Below are 18,116 nucleotides of genomic sequence, written 5' to 3'. Positions count from 1 at the left end.
TCATAAACGTGGAAAGCTGACGGGGTAGAGAAGCAAGACTGGTTCTGACTCAGGTGGATTTCTCAATAGGGACATAAGCAAGCAACAGGAGCCTTCAGAGAAGCAGATGGTGGAAACATTAAGCAAAGACGACAGGAATGAAGTACAGGTTGGAAAAACAAAGCACATAGGCTGGGTGCAGTGGCTCACGCCTGTAATCCCAGCACTTTGGGAGGCCGAGGCAGGCGGATTGCTTGAGCTCCGGAGTTCAAGACCAGCCTGGGCAACATGGCAAGATCCCTATCTCTACTAAAAATACAAAAAAATAGCTCAGTGTGGTTGTGCGTTCCTGTGGTGCCGGCTACTCGGGAGGCTGAGGTGGGTGAACCGCTTGAGCCTGGCAGAAGGAGGTTGCAGCTAGCTGAGATTGTGCCACTACGCTCCAGCCTGGGTGACAGAGCAAGACCCTGTCTCAAAAAAAATAATAAATTAAAATAAAACAAATAGTGGTGACTGGACAAAGGAGGAGACAGGAAATTCCAGTTTAGTCATCTATCAACTGTATGACTTTGCGCAAGTTACTCAAATTCTCTGAGACTCAGTTTCTACTCTCACATAATAGGGAAATAATGGCCACCTTGCACACTTACTGTGAAGATTAGAGGTTAGCAAAGTAACTGTATATAAATAGCTCCTAATACCTACTCAACAAACTATATTTAATAGGTTTTTTAAAATTTTTTTTTTTTTTTTTTTTACTTTTTTCAGAGTTTCGCTCTTGTTGCCCAAGCCAGAGTACAATGGCAGGATCTCGGCTCACTGCAACCTCCGCCTCCTGGGTTCAAGCGATTCTCCTGCTTCAGCCTCCCAACTAGCTGGGATTACAGGCACACAACACCACGCCCGGCTAATTTTTTGTATTTTGGTAGAAACGGGGTTTTACCATGTTAGCCAGGCTGGTCTTTAACTCCTGACCTCAGATGATCCACCCATCTTAGCCTCCCAAAGTGCTAGGATTACAGGCATGAGCCACTGTGCCTGGCCTTTTTTTTTTTTCCCCAGACAGTCTTGCTCTGTTGCCTAGGCTGGAGTCCAGTGGTGCAATCATGGCTCACTGCAGCCTTGACCTCCCAGGATCAAGCAATCCTCCCACCTCAGCCTCCCCAGTAGCTGGGACTACAGGTGTGCACCACCATACCCCACTAATTTTTAAATTTTTTTGTAGAGACGAGGTCTCACTATGTTGCCCAGGCTGGTTTTGAACTCCTGAGCTCAAGTGATCCTCTTGCCTCAGCCTTGGCCTCCCAAAGTTCTGGGATTACAGGTGTGAGCCACCATGCCTGGCCAGTTAACAGTATTGTTAATGTTGCTTTAATAAGCTATCTAGGCCAGGAGTGGTGGCTCACACCTGTAATCCCAGCACTTTGGGAGGCCAAGGCGGGCAGATCACCTGAGGTTGGGAGTTTGAGACCAGCTTGACTAACATGGAGAAACACCACCTCTACTAAAAATACAAAATTAGCTGGCTGTGGTGGCACAGCGCATGCCTGTAATCCTAGCTACTCGGGAGGCTGAGGCAGGAGAATCACTTGAAACTGGGAGGTGGAGGTTGCAGTGAGCCGGGATTGTGCCGTTCCACTCCAGCCGGGGCAACAAGAGCAAAACTCCATCTCAAAAATAAATAAATAAATAAATAAATAAGCCATCTGGGCCGGGCGCAGTAGCTCAAGCCTGTAATCCCAGCACTTTGGGACGCCGAGGGGGGTGGATGACCTGAGGTCAGAAGTTCAAGACCAGCCTGGTCAACATGGTGAAACCCCATCTCTACTAAACATACAAAAATTAGCCGGGCATGGTGGCAGGCGCCTGTAATCTCAGCTAGTTGGGAGGCTGAAGCAGAAGAATCGCTTGAACCCGGGAGGTGGAGGTTGCAGTGAGCCGAGATCTTGCCATTCTGCTCCAGCTTGGGCAACAAGAGCAAAACTACGTCTCAAAAAATAAAAAATAAAATAAATATATAAATAAGCTGTCTAAACAGGGCAGAGGGTACTAACAGACATGAATAAAGTCAGCTTTGGGTCCTCCTCCCTTCCGCCTTGATTAATTACTGAAGCCAAACACTTGATCTCTGTCTAATGTTCCCCATCTGTAAGCTGGTTACATATTCTACTACAGAGGTGCCTCATTCACTCTGGAAAAACAACTTCTATCAAGGAAATAATAACACATACTGATTTCATTTACTCTAAGACTGTATATAAAATAGTGTGAAGATGGGAAGATAAATATCTGTATTTAATTGCAGACACATATTACATTGCCCAAATGGGTTAAATGTTATTATTAGTCATATGACATTTGGAATTCACTTTTATTTCCTATTTACAATCATCATTATTAGTAATAGTTAATAATTATTCATCATACATCTTAGGGCTAATTGTAAGTCCTTAATATGAGACTGCAGAGTACTGCCAAGCAAACGTGAGAAAACAAGTATTTATTGTTGAAAATGAGTAGACTGGATCCTCAGTGAACGAAACCTCCACACAGTTATCAAGGAAGAGTTGGGGACAAAACAGTTCTAGCTGGGGCTTAAGGGTGCAGCTTTCATTTAAATCTTCAGGACTGCTTTGACAGGTAAAAGACTAGAAAAGGCTGGGCCTCAATGCAATGTGGCTTTGGATGACAAACAACCAAAGAGAACACACAGCTAGACATGATGTGTATCAAAGATAGGTAAGTACATCCAGTTATAAGAAACTCAATGTGCACACCTCACTGTCAAGAGGTTTGTTTTCCCTTAATATCTTCATACTAGAAATGTGAAACGAAGCAGAGAAAGATCAAGTACTACACCTCAGCTCCAATAAACTCGCACTAAAATCAGCCAGACCAAAGAGTTCGAGGACTCCTGCCTCAAAGTCAGTCCAATCACCATGGTCATTGACCAATAGGTGCCACAAATCATTCCTTAGAGCTGGAGCTTTAACAGGCTTGCTGCCTAGACCTCAGTAAACCCCTCCCAGGGCAAGCCAAGATTCAAGACAGCAAGCTTTCCCACAGATAACCTTCTTTATCGTGTCTGTGATTGTTTCTATTTATCTTTGCATCTGAGTCCTTAAATTTGCCAATTTCACTAATATGCTCTCCCATCTCACTGCCATTTATAAATGTTAAATTTACAGTTTTCTTTAAAGTATAATCACATTCTAATTTGTTCTGCAAAAGGAATATTAATTTCCTCACTGAGTATACAAACACTTGCTTACATTCATGCTGTCATATTACAAAGGCAGGATTTGGGTAACTTTTTAAGACTTCATAAATTCTTTTAAAAGCTGGAAAAGTCTATCTTTTTGGGAACCCAAACTGACATGTATGCATGAATCTACAATGCTCCACCCAGATGAAGCCATCCACACCACGAGCTACTCATACTCACCCGTATGGTTTCAGATGCAAAATGCCCTTCTGAGATCATCAAGTTTCCAGTTTCATCCAGCTTAACAATGGCTCCTGAGTTGGCCTGCACTTCAGCTTCAAATGCTTGATGCTTCTGAAGCTTTCCCTGTTGGTGGACCTTGAAGTGAGCCTCAGACGCAACCACACAGCATCAGCATTTTGTCCCCGGTTCCCCGTGTTCCTCCCCTCCTCAATCCTGCTCCCTCTAGTTAGGGATACATCATTTGGCACCTCACCCATTCTCTACCTGCTCAATTCCTCAAATACTCTGACTGCATTTCTCCTGGTCCTCTGAAAGCCTGGCCAGTGAGGGCCATCAATGGTCCTCACTCACCCTTGAGAACTAATATTGTCAATGGAAGATGCTACAAAATATCCTATTAATAATTTTTTTTTGGCTATCAGAAAATTATCCTTTATGTGAACATCCGGTCCCTTCTAGAAATACAGAACCATACTAACAGTTTTCTTAACATTCAGTGCTTACTCTTGAAAAATCCATCCATATTCACTCACACATGAGACTTTCTTTCACTTGCTTTAGAGGCCAAACTCTTTGACCCTGCCTACACTCCATTTCTCAATACCTCTTTTTCATCAAATACTAAGATGGGAAGGGGCCTGCCAGGCAGGGATTGTACCTAAAGCAGTGTTCTTCATTCTCTTCTTAGGTTACTGTAGTCTATTTTTTATAGTTAAAAAATCCATGGGCCCAACTACTGTTCCACTTGCTACCGAAATAATTTTCTTTAAAAATCTTTCACCAAAATAAGTGAGAAGAAAGGCTTTCCCTTTTTATAAAAAAGTTTTGGCCGGGTGCGGTGGCTCACGCCTGTAATCCCAGCACTTTGGGAGGCCGAGGTGGGCAGATCACCTGAGGTCAGGAGTTCGAGACCAGCCTGGCAAACATGATGAAATCCTGTTTCTATTAAAGATACAAAAAATCAGCTGGGTGTGGTGGCACGTGCCTACAATTCTAGCTACTCGGGAGGCTGAGGCAGGAGAATCACTTGAATCTGGGAGGCAGAGGTTGCAGTGAGCTGAGATTGCACCATTGCACTCCAGCTTGGGCAACAAGAGCAAAACTCCATCTCAAAAAAAAAAAAGTTTTAAATATATAATTTACGTACCATAAGATTCAGGCTTTGCTTCTGATAAGATTTACCAAGTCTCTGAAAGGGACTCATAACTGTATTTATTTTTTTGATATCTGACTCCAGAATAACTATAAATTTTTGCCAGCAACAATACTATTATGCCTTTCTCAAAAACTCATTCCAGGCCAGGTGTGGTGGCTCACGCCTGTAATCCCAGCACTTTGGGAGGCCAAGGTGGGCGGATCACCGGAGGTCAGGAGTTCAAGACCAGCCTGGCCAACATGGCGAAACCCTATCTCTATTAAAAATACAAAAATTAGCTGGGCACAGTGGCAGGCACCTGTAATTCCAGCTACTCGGGAGGCTGAGGCTGGAGAATCACTCGAACCTGGGAGGTGGAGGTTGCAGTGAGCCAAGATCATACCATTGCACTCCAGCCTGGGCGACATCAGCGAAACTCTGTCTCAAAAAACAAAAACAAAACAAAAATCCTCGTTCCAAGAGATTAACCCAGAACTTCCCTGAAAAATGTTTAAAGATCACCAGTAGTATCAAGGCAGAAGTCTGAGAACCATCAGTTTAAAGCAACCAAAAAAGACAATTAATACCTGTAAGATTCCACATTCACCCTCACTAATACGGGAAAACAATGAGTTTGTCCTTCCTTATTATATTCTTCTTGTCCAATCTCTCAAGGTCATAATTAAGTACTTTCCTTGTCTGATTTTTGGGTAAGAACATTTGGGCTCTTGAATTTTGGCAGGAATCCCAGGAGATCAGACATACCTGCAAGTTGGTTGGGTCTTTATAATTCTCATCAGATGCAATCTGAAGTTTTTCCTGTATCCATTTCTCCAGCTCTTCAGCATCTCTTTGAAAGAACTGGAATCGATAGGAATCTTCCAGCTTCTGACGCCTAAGGGTTGAGAGCTCCTTGAAGCGGTGGTATCGGTCTAGGACCTGCTGCCGCCTCTCCTGGATGTCCTCTGCTGTTTCCAGCACTTTGACCCCACTTGGGTCCATTTTCTGAAATGACAAAATGCCCTGAGATAAGTACCAATAGGCACCAAAATAGATGAAAAGAAATTAGCCTCTCTGAAGGAAAGAAATAATTATCAGATAAACCCAGCAGACAAATGAATTGAGAAGACAGCCCCTTCTTAGCAACAATGAAGCCCAGATCCTATTCCTTTATTAAAAAAGGCCATCCATTCCCCTGCAACACCTACCTACATAGGACCCGCAGAAGATGCCTAACCCACACATGGCAAGGAAACCAAATGAAAACTGTGAATGGGAGAACTGTGGTTTGTACTGTCAATTCTACAAAGGCTTCAAGGATTCAGAGGAAACAGCAACTGTAGTATTCAAATAATTACTGCTAAGTCCATCCAGAAGTTCTTTCAAGCAGGGGGTGCGGTGGCTCATGCTTGTAATCCCAACACTTTGGGAGGCCAAAGTGGCAGATTGCTTGACTCCAGGAGTTCGAGAGCAGCCTGGGCAACAAGGTGAAAGACCTTCTCTACTAAAAATACAAAAAAATAGCTGGGCATGGTGGTGTGTGCCTATGGTACCAGCTACTCAGGAGGCTAAGGCAGGAGGATCACCTGAGCCCAGGAGTTCAAGACTGCAGTGAGGCATCATTGCACCACTGCACTCTGGCCTGGGTGACAAAACAAAACAAAAACCGAAAACAAACAATATGCCATTTTATCCTCTAACTAATTAAGGAACACAGAAGGAAACATACAGATTAATGCCAAAAAGCTTCTGAATTTGTCAGCAACATGTGACCTCACACTAGCCACCTTCCCTCTCCATACCTCAATTTCCTAGAGTGACTAAAAATGTCAGGAAAAACGACGTGGTCTCAAGTCTCTTTGAACTTTAAAATTGCAGCCTATAGAGAGGTTTCTGGGTTTACTAAGGAAGCAGAACAGATAAGCCTGCTGGTCCCTTCCAGCTATTGTTCTACAGTGTATAAAAGGTATAAAATTGTGTTACCCTGGAAACATCTGGGAGTTCTTTCCTTTATCCTGTCGCCTATCCCAAGACAGAAAGAAAAGGATGAGTAGGCTAAGAATTAAGAATGAAACCTGTCAAGAGTGCTGCCCCACATCCACCTAGTAGGTAAACAGAAGGAGATGGCTGATGTCAGAGTTTCTAGCTAGTGCCCCAGCTCTGTAGGGATTCAAGCAGTTCTCATTGGTGGTAGGAAGGCACTGTCTGTGCTTGATCAGCTCTGAAGATTGCCTTTCTAAGAGACCATCTTCCTGGAGAAGTGTACATGAGCTGATTTTAGTCATATCACCATTCCTTTAAATTATTCTCCACATATCAACCATGTATTTTTGCTGTATTATTGTTTTCCCACAGTCCAAAATTTTTTATACTATAAAAGGAAACATTCTTCGCCATGCCACTCCCAAACCTCTTACGGCTTTCTTTTTTGTTGTTTGTTTTGAGACGGAGTCTCACCCAGTCACCAGGCTGGAGTACAATGGCATGATCTTGGCTCACTGCCCTCTGCCTTCAGGGTTCAAGTGATTCTCCTGCCTCAGCCTCCTGAGTAGCAGGGACTACAGGCCTGCACCACCATGCCCAGCTAATTTTTGTATTTTTAGTAGAGATGGGGTTTCACCATGTTGGCCAGGATGGTCTCGATCCCTTGACCTTGTGGTCTGCCCACCTCGGCCTCCCAAAGGGCTGGAATTATAGGCGTGAGCCACTGCCCCCGACCTATGGCTTCCTTCAGACAGAAGAAAGAACCCACCTCTTGAGCAGGACCTTCACAATCTGGCCCAACATGCCTGCCTGGTATTATCTCTCACCCATGCCCCCTACCCTTGTGGCGGACAGAAGTACTCTTTCTGCTCTAAAATGCGTAATTCCCTTTAAAACTCCAAGCCATGTGCACATGCTTCCTTTGTTTAGAATGTCCCATGACTCTTCTTTGCCTAGATAGCGCTTATTTATTTATATTTCAACACCCAACTGAAATGGGTAAACTGCAGGATCCTGACTCTTTACTAAACTGTACCCAATGTTCCTTCCTTCCCTCCTTCTCAGATGTAATCACACTTCTCTTTAGATTTGCAAAGCACTTGTACATACATCCTAAGGCATGATTACACCGAGCAACCTAATCTTTGTATACCTGATTTTTATTTATTTATTTATTTATTTTTGAGACAGGACCTTATTTTGCTGCCCAGGCTGGAGTACAGTCACAGCTCACTGCAACCTCGACCTCCCTGGTTCAAGTGATCCTTCCACCTCAGCCTCCCACTTGCTGTGACTATGGGTGCACACCACCATGACTAGCTAATTTTTTGTTTGTTTGTTTTTGAGACGGACTCTTGCTCTGTCACCCAGGCTAGAGTGCAGTGGCATGATCTCGGCTCATTGCAACCTCCGCCTCCCGGGTTCAAGCAATTCTCCTGCCTCAGCCTCCCAAGTAGCTGGGATTACAGGCGCCCATCATCGTGCCTAGCTAATTTTTGTATTTTTAGTAGAGACGGGGTTTCACCATGTTGGCCAGGCTGGTCTCGAACTCCTGACCTCGTGATCCACCCGCCTTGGCCTCCCAAAGTGCTGAGATTACAGGCGTGAGCCACCACGCACAGCCACGACTGGCTAATTTTTAAATTTTTTTTGTAGAGACAGGGTTTTGCTATGTTGCCTAGGCTGGTCTTGAACTCCTGGGCTCAAGTGATCCTCCCACCTAAGTCTTCCAAAGTGCTAAGATTACAGGTGTAAGCCACCATGTCCGGTCCTGTATCCCTGATTTCTAGCATACAGAGATCATTAAGAAATGTTGGTTGAATAGGCCGGGCGCCATGGCTCACATCTGCAATCCCAGCACTTTGGGAGGCTGAGGTGGGCGGATTGCTTGAGCCCAGAAGTTCGAGAACAGCCTAAGTAATATGGCTAAACCCTGGCTCTAAAAAAAAAAATTATCCAGGCATGGTGGCATTAGCCTGTAGTTGCACCACTGCACTCCAGCCTGGGTGACAGAATGAGACCCTGTCTCAAAAAAAAAAAAAAAAAAAAAAAAAGAAATGTTGGTTGAATAAATGATCAAGTCCATGCTGAGTGTTGCAGCTGCTGTGCAGCAGACCTGAATTCATTTGTAAGGGGTAGGGAGAGAGCTCCATAACGAATCTTTCAGTTTGCATATTGTAAAATTGGAATTCTATCCAGTTAAGTGCTAGATTGATGACAAGAATGGCAAATAAAGAATGTGCTGACTAAAGCCACACAACTAGGTATCAACCTAATGACTAAATCTGAATTACCAATCTTGGATTGACCACATGGCAGTATACTCTGAGAAAGTGGCTGTTTTTTTGTTTTTGTTTTTTTTTTTTGTTGTTTTGGCAGGGTCTCACTCTGTTGCTCAGGCTAGAGTGCAGTGATACGATCTTGGCTCACTGCAACCTTGCCTCCTGGGCTCCAGTGATCCTCCCACCTCAGCCTCCTGAGTAGCTAGGAGTACAGGCAGGTGCCAGCACACCTGGATAATTTTTATATTTTTTGTACAGATGCGGTTTCACCATGTTGCCCAGGCTAGTCTCGAACTCCTGGACTCAAGTGATCCACCCGCCTCAGTCTCCCAAAGTGCTGGGATTACACGCATGAGCTACTGCACTGGCCTATTTTCTTAAAACAGACGTCAAGTCCTTAAAACCAAAAACTGGGGGTGACCTTGAAAAGCTTAATGCCTGCTCAGAGCTATTTTTGTAATAACATATATATATATATATATATATATATATATATATATTTTTTTTTTTTTTTTTTTTTTTTTTTTGAGACGGAGTCTCACTCTGTCGCCCAGGCTGGAGTGCAGTGGCATGATCTCGGCTCACTGCAAGCTCCACCTCCCGGGTTCACGCCATTCTTCTGCCTCAGCCTCCTGAGTAGCTGGGACCACAGGTGCCTGCCATCATGCTCGGCTAATTTTTTCTATTTTTTAGTAGAGACGGGGTTTCACCGTGCTAGCCAGGATGTTCTTGATCTCCTGACCTCGTGATCCGCCCACTTTGGCCTCCCAAAGTTTTGTAATATTTAATGATAACAGGCAGTTATAGTTTACACTGCTGCCCTAAGTCTGTCAGCCTATTTTGGAGAAGGCTGATTTCTGATGAGGACCCTGACAAGGATCACTATCATCACACTTACTAGAAGGTAAACAAGACTTCACTCAGTCACCTTCCAGTTGTCTCCTCCAGCTGTATCTCACATCAAACTCCCTCACTAACCCCAATTACAGGCCCTGGACAGGGTCCATTTGGAAGCTCAAAAAGTTCCCTTTCTCGGGAGTGCACTCTTCTCTCCCACTCCCAACCCTACCATCTAATATCATACAGATCTCGGCTGGGCGCAGTGGCTCACGCCTGTAATAATCCCAGCACTTTGGGAAGCCGAGGCAGGTGGATCACAAGGTCAGGAGCTCCAGACCAGCCTGGCCAACATGGTGAAACCATATATCTACTAAAAATACAAAAATTAGCTGGGTGTGGTGGCACATGCCTGTAGCCCCAGCTACTTGGGAGGCTGAGGCAGAAGAATCGCTTGAACCTGGGAGGCAGAGGTTGTGATGAGCCCAGATCGCGGCACTGCACTCCAGCCTGTCAAAAAAATAAAAAATATAAAAAACAAATCATACAGATCTCTGAGTCCAAAGCAAATGCCTCATCTTCTATGAAGTCTTTCTGAATCAGAAGTCTCCACTCCCTGACCACCTACCCCTATCATTCATCTTATAACACTGCCACATTCTGCCATGAAATTATTATGTTCTCCCTACCACATTCATAAACGCTTTAAGGAACTATAAAGAAGACCATATTTTACTCTTACTCTCTGGGCACAGACCTCAGGACTTGGCACATATTATAGATCCAATTATATTCAGAGCTTGGAAATAAAGAAACTGCCATTGTTTTATAATTAAGTAGTTGGGAGACAGGTAATCTAGTAAGCAAGTTGCAAAGGCCAGGGTGACCTGGGATCCTCCGGTTCCCAGAATATGGCACACTAGAACCAGTGATTCTTAACATGATTAGAGTTCACATTTTTTTTTTTTTTTTTTTTTTGAGACGGAATCTCGCTCTGTCGCCCAGGCTGGAGTGCAGTGGCGCGATTTCGGCTCACTGCAAGCTCTGCCTCCCGGGTTCATACCATTTGCCTCAGCCTCCCGACTAGCTGGGACTACAGGCACCCACCACCTCACCCGGCTAATTTTTTGTATTTTTAGCAGAGATGGGGTTTCACCATATTAGCCAGGATGGTCTCGATCTCTTGAACTCGTGATCCGCCTGCCTCAGCCTCCAAAAGAGCTGGGATTACAGGCGTGAATCACCGCGCCTGGCCTTTTTTTTTTTTTTTTTTTTGGAGATGGAGTCTTGCTCTGTCGCCAGGCTAGAGGGCAGTGGTGCGATCTCGACTCACTGCAACCTCCACCTCCAGGGTCAAGCAATTCTCCTGCCTCAGCCTCCCGAGTAGCTGGAACTACAATCACAAACCACCATGCCCAGCTAATTTTTGTATTTCTCTTCTTTCTAATAGAGACAGGCTTTCACTATGTTGGCCAGGACGATCTCGATCTCTTGACCTTGTGGTCCGCCCGCCTTGGCCTCCCAAAGTGCTGGAATTACAGGCGTGAACCACCGTGCCTGGCCGACATATTATTTATTAATGGCTGTTTGGTTATTTATTAGTTCCTTTCACTCCTTTTTTTTTTGAGATGGAGTCTTGCTCTGTTGCCCAGGCTGGAGTGCAGTGATGCTATCTGGGCTCACAGCAACATCTGCCTCCCAGGTTCAAGTGATTCTCCTGCCTCAGCCTCCCCAGTAGCTGGGATTACAGGCACCCGCCACCACGCCCGACTAATTTTTGTACTTTTGTAGAGATTGGGTTTCACCATATTGGCCAGACTGGTCTTGAACTGACCTCAGGCCATCCACCCACCTCGGCCTCCCAAAGTGCTGGGATTAGAGACGTGAGCCACAGCGCCTGGCCTTCACTCTCTCTTTATTAGTTCCTTTTCACATCTGCACTTTGGAGTGAAAAACCAGTGAGGCAGACACAGTGGCTCACACCTGTAATCCCAATACTTTGGGAGGCCGAGGCGGGTGGATCACCTGAGGTCAGGAGTTTGAGACCAGCCTGGCCAACATGATAAAACTCTGTCTCTACTAAAAATACCAAAATTAGCTGAGTGTGGTGGCACATGCCTGTAGTCCCATCTACTCAGGAGGCTGGGGCTGGAGAATCCCTTGAGCCTGGGAGGTGGATTTTGCAGTGAGCCGAGATCAAGCCCCTGCACTCCAGCCTGGGTGACAGAGCTAGACTCCGTGTCAAAAAAAAAAAAAAGACGGGTGCAGTGGCTTACACCTGTAATCCTAGCATTTTGGGAGGCTGAAGGGGGTGGATTGCCTGAGCTCAGGAGTTCGAGACCAGCCTGGGCAACACGGTGGAACCCCGTCTCTATTAAAATACAAAAAATTAGCCAGGTGTGGCGGCATGCACCTGTAATCCCAGCTACGTGGGAGGCTGAGGCAGGAGAATTGCTAGAACCCAGGAGGCCGAGGTTGCAGTGAATCAAGATCACGCCTTTGCACTCCAGCCTGGGCGACAGAGCGAGACTCCGTCTCTTTAAAAAAAAAAAAAAAAAAAAAAGGTGAGGTGGATGTATGTATTAATCATTTTTTAAAAATCAAAATTATCGGCCAGGCAGGGTGGCTCACACCTGTAATCCCAACACTTTGGGAGGCCAAGGCGGGTGGATCACCTGAGATCAGGAGTTTGAGACCAGCCTGGCCAACATGGTGAAACCCCATCTCTACTAAAAATACAAAAGTAGCCGAGCATAGTGGCGCACGCCTGTAGTCCCAGCTACCTGGGAGGCTGAGGCAGGAGAATCACTTGAACCTGGGAGGCGGAGGTTGCAGTGAGCCAAGATCGCACCACTGCACTCCAGCCTGGGTGACGAAAAAGCAAGAGTCCGTCTCAAAAAAAAAAAAAAAAAAAATCAAAATTATTTAAGATTGAGTCTTAGTAAACAATTAGGGTTAGACTTATTTATTTATATATTTCCTTTGTTCTCAACCCTCAGGACAGTTAAGATGGAAAAACATTGAAAAATTATGCATCTAATTTGTTTGCTTCCAAAATTTTCTTGTAAAGAAATTTTCCAAGGAAGGTATAGCACATGGAACAATAACGACACTGCACACGAGCTCCTGAAAGAGATGGCAGTCTCCAGGATTCGAGTGTATGGTGCTGTTCTGTCTCCTATCACAGGAGTCACTGCATTTCTAAAATCCTTTACCTGCTACAGAAATTAAGAAATCACATTTGGGAGCAGCCCTTTATGATAAGAAAATCTCCATCATAATATCGCAAAGGTTCCATCTGAGCAAGTCCCCCTGCTTGGGCCCAGCGTGCTGATTTGATCCTGCCAATCCAGAGAGACAGTTCGGCAAGGCCCTGCTGAAATTAACCAACCTAAAAGGCCCTCTTTGTCACCCCAGTGAAGTAGAACGAGTCAATTCTATACCAAGTGCTTTGGTCAGGCAATAATGGACTTTTCTTTCCTGCAGTAGATCAGCTGACGTCAGTAGGTGGGAGGTCTGCCAAGCCACAACAGGCTGTCTCTGGGGAGCTGGGTATCTGAAAGTCACCAATGCGCTCCCACTGCAGTCAGCATTCAGAATTTTCATTTGTGCAATTACAGGAGACACCAAAAAACATTACGGGTTAGTGAGAGTTTCCCCCCTCTTAACCTGATAGGGAGCTGTCTCTTGTTTATCTACACGAGTTCCAGTTTCTTTTTGCTCCTAAAAGGGTCATTTCTGCAGACTACATTAAACACAGGAAAATTCTCATAAATATCATTAAGAATTCCTGCCATCCAAAGGTGCTACAGCCTCTCACCCGAAACTGTCAGAGTTACTGAAATGTCAACTCGGCCTGGGCGTGCCACATTCCTTCCACAACCGAGGCTGCATGCTGCAAGCACCCCACCCCTTGCCTGGCATATGCAGCAGACTGATAAGGCCAACTTCACAGAGAATGTTCCAGGCTGTTCCCAGCCATATGGGATTAATGCCTTTTGAGAGCGCCAGAAAGGAAAAATCTGGGAAACGTGCCATTAAAAAACAAACTCCAATCTTACCAACCTATCTATCAGTTCCACTAACTGCCTAAAAACCACAACAGAGACGACTTCCTAGGAATGCGATCGACTGACTGCTTATCTCAAAGGAGCCGACTGTCTCTGATTTTGCCAATCAAGTCTGTTCACATGGAGACTGAAGGAGGGGAAATGAAGTGCTAAGTATATTCTCTATATGTTTAAGGACAACTTCCCATTTAAGGTAACTTAAAAAAAAAAAGGTATATATTTGCAAAATATTATTAGAGCAGATTGAAGATGTAGGCTATTTATAAATGCTGCAATGCAGCAGTCAAACGTTAGCTGCATCATTCAACAAGTAATGCGAGTCTCAGGGGGATAAAGCAGGAATTACAACTATGTCCTCTATTGTAATAAATAAAATGAATAAAATGAACTTGTCAGCATTCTTACAATACTACCAGATCTCGGAAGAAGAGTGGGGTCTAAAGATATGAATCTTGGCTAGAAATTTCTAATATACAGCCAGGTGTGGTGGCTCACGCCTGTAATCCCAGCACTTTGGGAGGCCGAGGTGGACGGATCACAAGGTCAGGAGATTGAGACCATCCTGGTTAACACGGTGAAACCCCGTCTCTACTAAAAATACAAAAAATTAGCTGAGCGTGGTGGTGGGCCCCTGTAGTCCCAGCTATTCGGGAGGCTGAGGCAGGAGAGTGGCGTGAACCTGGGAGGCAGAGCTTGCAGTGAGCCGAGATCGCATCACTGCACTCCAGCCCAGGCGACAGAGCGAGACTCCATCTCAAAAAAAAAAAAAAAAAAAGAAATTTCTAATTTAATCCAAAGATACAGCCTGCTTCAGAATGATCCATGATATCAAACACAAACTTATACACAATATCAACTGAAAATGGATTCCTACAAAATAGATTAGACATGAATATCTTTGTATTCTTGATGAATGCCAAGAGACAGCTGTTTGAGGCAGTTCTTGGTATTTGGGGAATTTTCATTCCCCAAATAAAAATTTGGGGGTATTTGGGGGCATAAAATTTGGGAGTATAAAAACAAAAAAAATTGGGGGGTATTTATGGGATATATAGCTATATCTTCTTGTAAAGGCAGAGGCAGTGGGTGGGAATCACACTGCGTTAAGCAACACAAAAGACTGCAGATACAAACATTTTCGAACCAAAGGTCAAATGTTCTGGACTCTGTAAACCTGGCACCTGCAGTGAGTGCAGTCAGAGTTTCTCTATGGAATCCCAAAAGATAGAAAAAAATTATAGTGAAGCTGAAAGGAGTCTCTATTAAAAACAAAGCATTGGGATTGCATTCTTTCAGCAAGCTGAATGTACTGGATGTAAGAGACATTTGGAATACTACAAAATGAATTCTGATTCTCAGGCAGGACGCCACCAGACATACAGTTTTGCAAGAAAGGGATTTTTAGGGACTAACAGGATGAACGGTCATTTGGTCATTTGGTTATGGAAAAATTCATAAACATCACCCAAAGCTAAAGGTCACAGAAACCATTCATCAGTTGCTTTTGTTGCTTAGTCAGAACCCAAATGTGCAGAACCAACAATGTCTTTTTTCCGCGGCTTAGGATGCCAGCCTATTACCAAATTTCAGATTTGCAAAGCAAGAGAACTATATCCATGGATGTGGAAGGGCTTCCCTAAGAACAAACCACCAAAGAATTGATTAGCACTCATAAAATTGTATACCAGTTGATTCTCAGATCAAACAAAATTAACTCAAAACCAGATTAGCTGCAGATTTTAGTGGCAGATTTGATGGTAAGCAGAGAGGTCAATAATACATAAAGGATGACTGAACACCATAAATAAAAACAACAAGTATTTTTGCTTAAACCACATTCCAATCAGGATTGTGGATCAGCATGTCAGCCTTCAAACTGATTAATTCATTTCAACTTGTTAGCGCAATTGTGCAGAGGTGAGCAGGGACTTAGCTTTAAGAAAGCAAAAGATTCATACTGCATTGCATCAAAATCCAGAAATGCAGAGCAATATTGAGAAAACTTACTTCTGGTTGCTTCCCAAATACTATCTTGCTGCTACTTACCTTTTAACCTGCAAAATTCAGATGAGAGGTATTTAAGTTCCTTATTGTTACTATGACTCAAAACAGGAAATGGTTATAATGCGGCCCATTTTTATAAACCTCATTTAAATAAATAACTCATCTGATTTATAAAAAGGCCTGCCTTGGATTTATCACCTATAATCACTAGAAATTTCCAATGTTTATATTTCTTATTTTGGGATATCAAGATACTAATTTTTTTTAAAAAAGGTCCGATTTAGAAAACAAAGACTGTACACAAAGAAAACATATAAAGAGAGCTGTTTTTTAATTTTTTTTTTTTTTTTTTGAGACGGAGTCTCGCACTGTCACCTGGGCTGGAGTGCAATGGTGCAATCTTGCCTCATTGCAACCTCCATCTCCTGGGTTAAAGCAATTCTCCTGCCTCAGCTTCCCAAGTAGCTGGGATTAAAGGGGCCTGCCACCACGCCCCGCTAATTTTTTGTATTCTTAGTAGAGATGGGGTTTCACTATGTTGGCCAGGCTGGTCTCGAACTCCTGACCTCGTGATCCACCCACCTTGGCCTCCCAAAGCGTTGGGATTACAGGCATGAGCCACCACACCCGGCCCAAGAGCTATTTTTTAAACATGAAAAGGTAAGCTCTATTTTATTATAGAAATCGCGGTGGAAGAAGTCAATGCAACAGGAAACAAACCCAAGTTTACAATATTTGTCAAATTTTAAAAACACAATTTTTACTATGTATTTTCAGATTATTTTTTCCAAATATCTAGGATAATATGTTTAGTCCCTTGGTTCTTAAAAACCAAGTAGCCACCAATAAAAAGTCAGCAAACACTACATGCAAACACCGGAATGGTGGTAAGAAATTAATATATTCATGCCTTAAAGAGAAAGAGAGGGAGGTAAAAAAAAAAAAAAAAAGAAAAAAGGGAAGGCTTTGCAAATTTTCAAGTAAATTTACTAATACTTCTGATAATTTAACACCAAAAAAACCTCAAACAAATCCTAACCAATTTGTTTAACAGAAACATCATGCAGGCAGGGTTTTTTTCCCCCTTTCTTTGGATCATTCAACCTCTTTGACACGAATATGCCTTCACTGCAAGCCAGGCAAAACCAAAAAGGCAACCCGTTTTCTGCATGCTGGTCAAATACCTGGACTCTGCGTTTACGAAACGATGACAACATGATGGAGGAATGTGGAGTCTAAAGAGGGAGGGGGAAGAGCAAGATAACAAGCTTCTAAGGGCAAACGGAACAAAATCATGAAGAAAACAGATTATTTAAAAAATATGAATACAGATTAAAAATCCAATTTCAGATATTTTCTCAGTGTCTTCTCTCTGACATTCTGTATAGTGTCTAAATCCCACAAGGGATTTAAAATGTGGAAGGAGAACCAAGGTTCCCAGGTCTTGGCAGTTACTATCTAGATATGCTGCCCCGGTCAAGTCTCACTCTATTTTGGGCCTCAGTTTCCCCACTTGTCAAAGTAATAATACTGAATATACTTTTTCAAACTAAACATGCCTTCCTCCTGAGGATCCCAGGACAAGATGATTCCTAAATCCCCTTCCATTCAGCAATAAAAGAGCATGACTTCATGAAATTGCCACAAAGTAGAACTCAAGCCACAAAGATCTGACTTGGGCCTAGTTTGCCAGTACACTTACTTTACAAAATACTATTTCCTGTTCAAAATTGGTACAAGAGGAATATGCAAAAAAGGTGGAAGAGAGGTGATGGTTCACAGCACAGCTGCTCCAGTCAAGTGGCCCCAAGTGATGAGCTATGCAGTCCTCCTCCTCCGCATTCCTGGAGTCAGCATTTGCCAGTAGGGCGTTGCATTCTTCTACAGTACAGCCGCAGCTGATATGCTGCAACAGACCTGAGTGCATAACTAGTGGGATCCCTGCATAGCCCACGGAGGACTGATTACAAAGGCAGGCCAGCCTTGAACACACTGTCCATTCTTAGTGTATATTCAGCAGTGACAGGACATGGGGGACTATTCCTGAGATCCACTTTTCAGGATCTGCAGTTGACTTGACCACCGACTTTGGATGAAGGCAGGTAAGAAAAAGCAGAAAAAATTCTAACCCAGGGAACCAAAAGACATACTTAAAACAGCTCTCCCCAAGTCCACCTCTTCATCAGATTGCTTGACAGGCTTACACTGTAGCCTGTGACATATCAGATTTCTCCAATTACTAGATGACTACAAAACACACTGCCAAGACCAAAGCATATCAGAGAATGTTACTAGGCTGATGGTTTGCCATAAGAACTGCTTCACACTTGTCCAGGATGAAGCAAAAATCCTCCTTTCCAGTGTCTCCATCAAGGTCC

The 18,116-nt window shown here is 43.8% G+C and overlaps 1 protein-coding gene across 8 annotated transcripts in view; it reads right to left on the bottom strand.

Moving 5' to 3' along the window:
* The window catches only part of SPTAN1 (spectrin alpha, non-erythrocytic 1), an 81,235-nt gene that overhangs the window by 61,207 nt on the left and 1,912 nt on the right, over window positions 1–18,116 (bottom strand). For all 8 annotated transcript variants that reach the window (XM_054521151.2, XM_063714064.1, XM_054521147.2 and 5 more), the window contains exons 2-3: window positions 5,328–5,567; window positions 3,425–3,550 (exon numbers count right to left, since the gene is read on the bottom strand). In XM_054521151.2, the coding sequence (XP_054377126.1) occupies window positions 3,425–3,550; window positions 5,328–5,564 (363 nt within the window). In that variant the 5' untranslated portion in view covers window positions 5,565–5,567. The remainder of the gene's footprint in view (window positions 1–3,424; window positions 3,551–5,327; window positions 5,568–18,116) is intronic.

The sequence above is a fragment of the Pongo abelii genome, chromosome 13 (genome assembly GCF_028885655.2).
Source record: "Pongo abelii isolate AG06213 chromosome 13, NHGRI_mPonAbe1-v2.0_pri, whole genome shotgun sequence".
NCBI classification, from domain to species: Eukaryota; Metazoa; Chordata; class Mammalia; order Primates; family Hominidae; genus Pongo; species Pongo abelii.
Note: the sequence above shows the minus strand (reverse complement) of the source record. Positions and strands in the feature narration are given on the sequence as shown.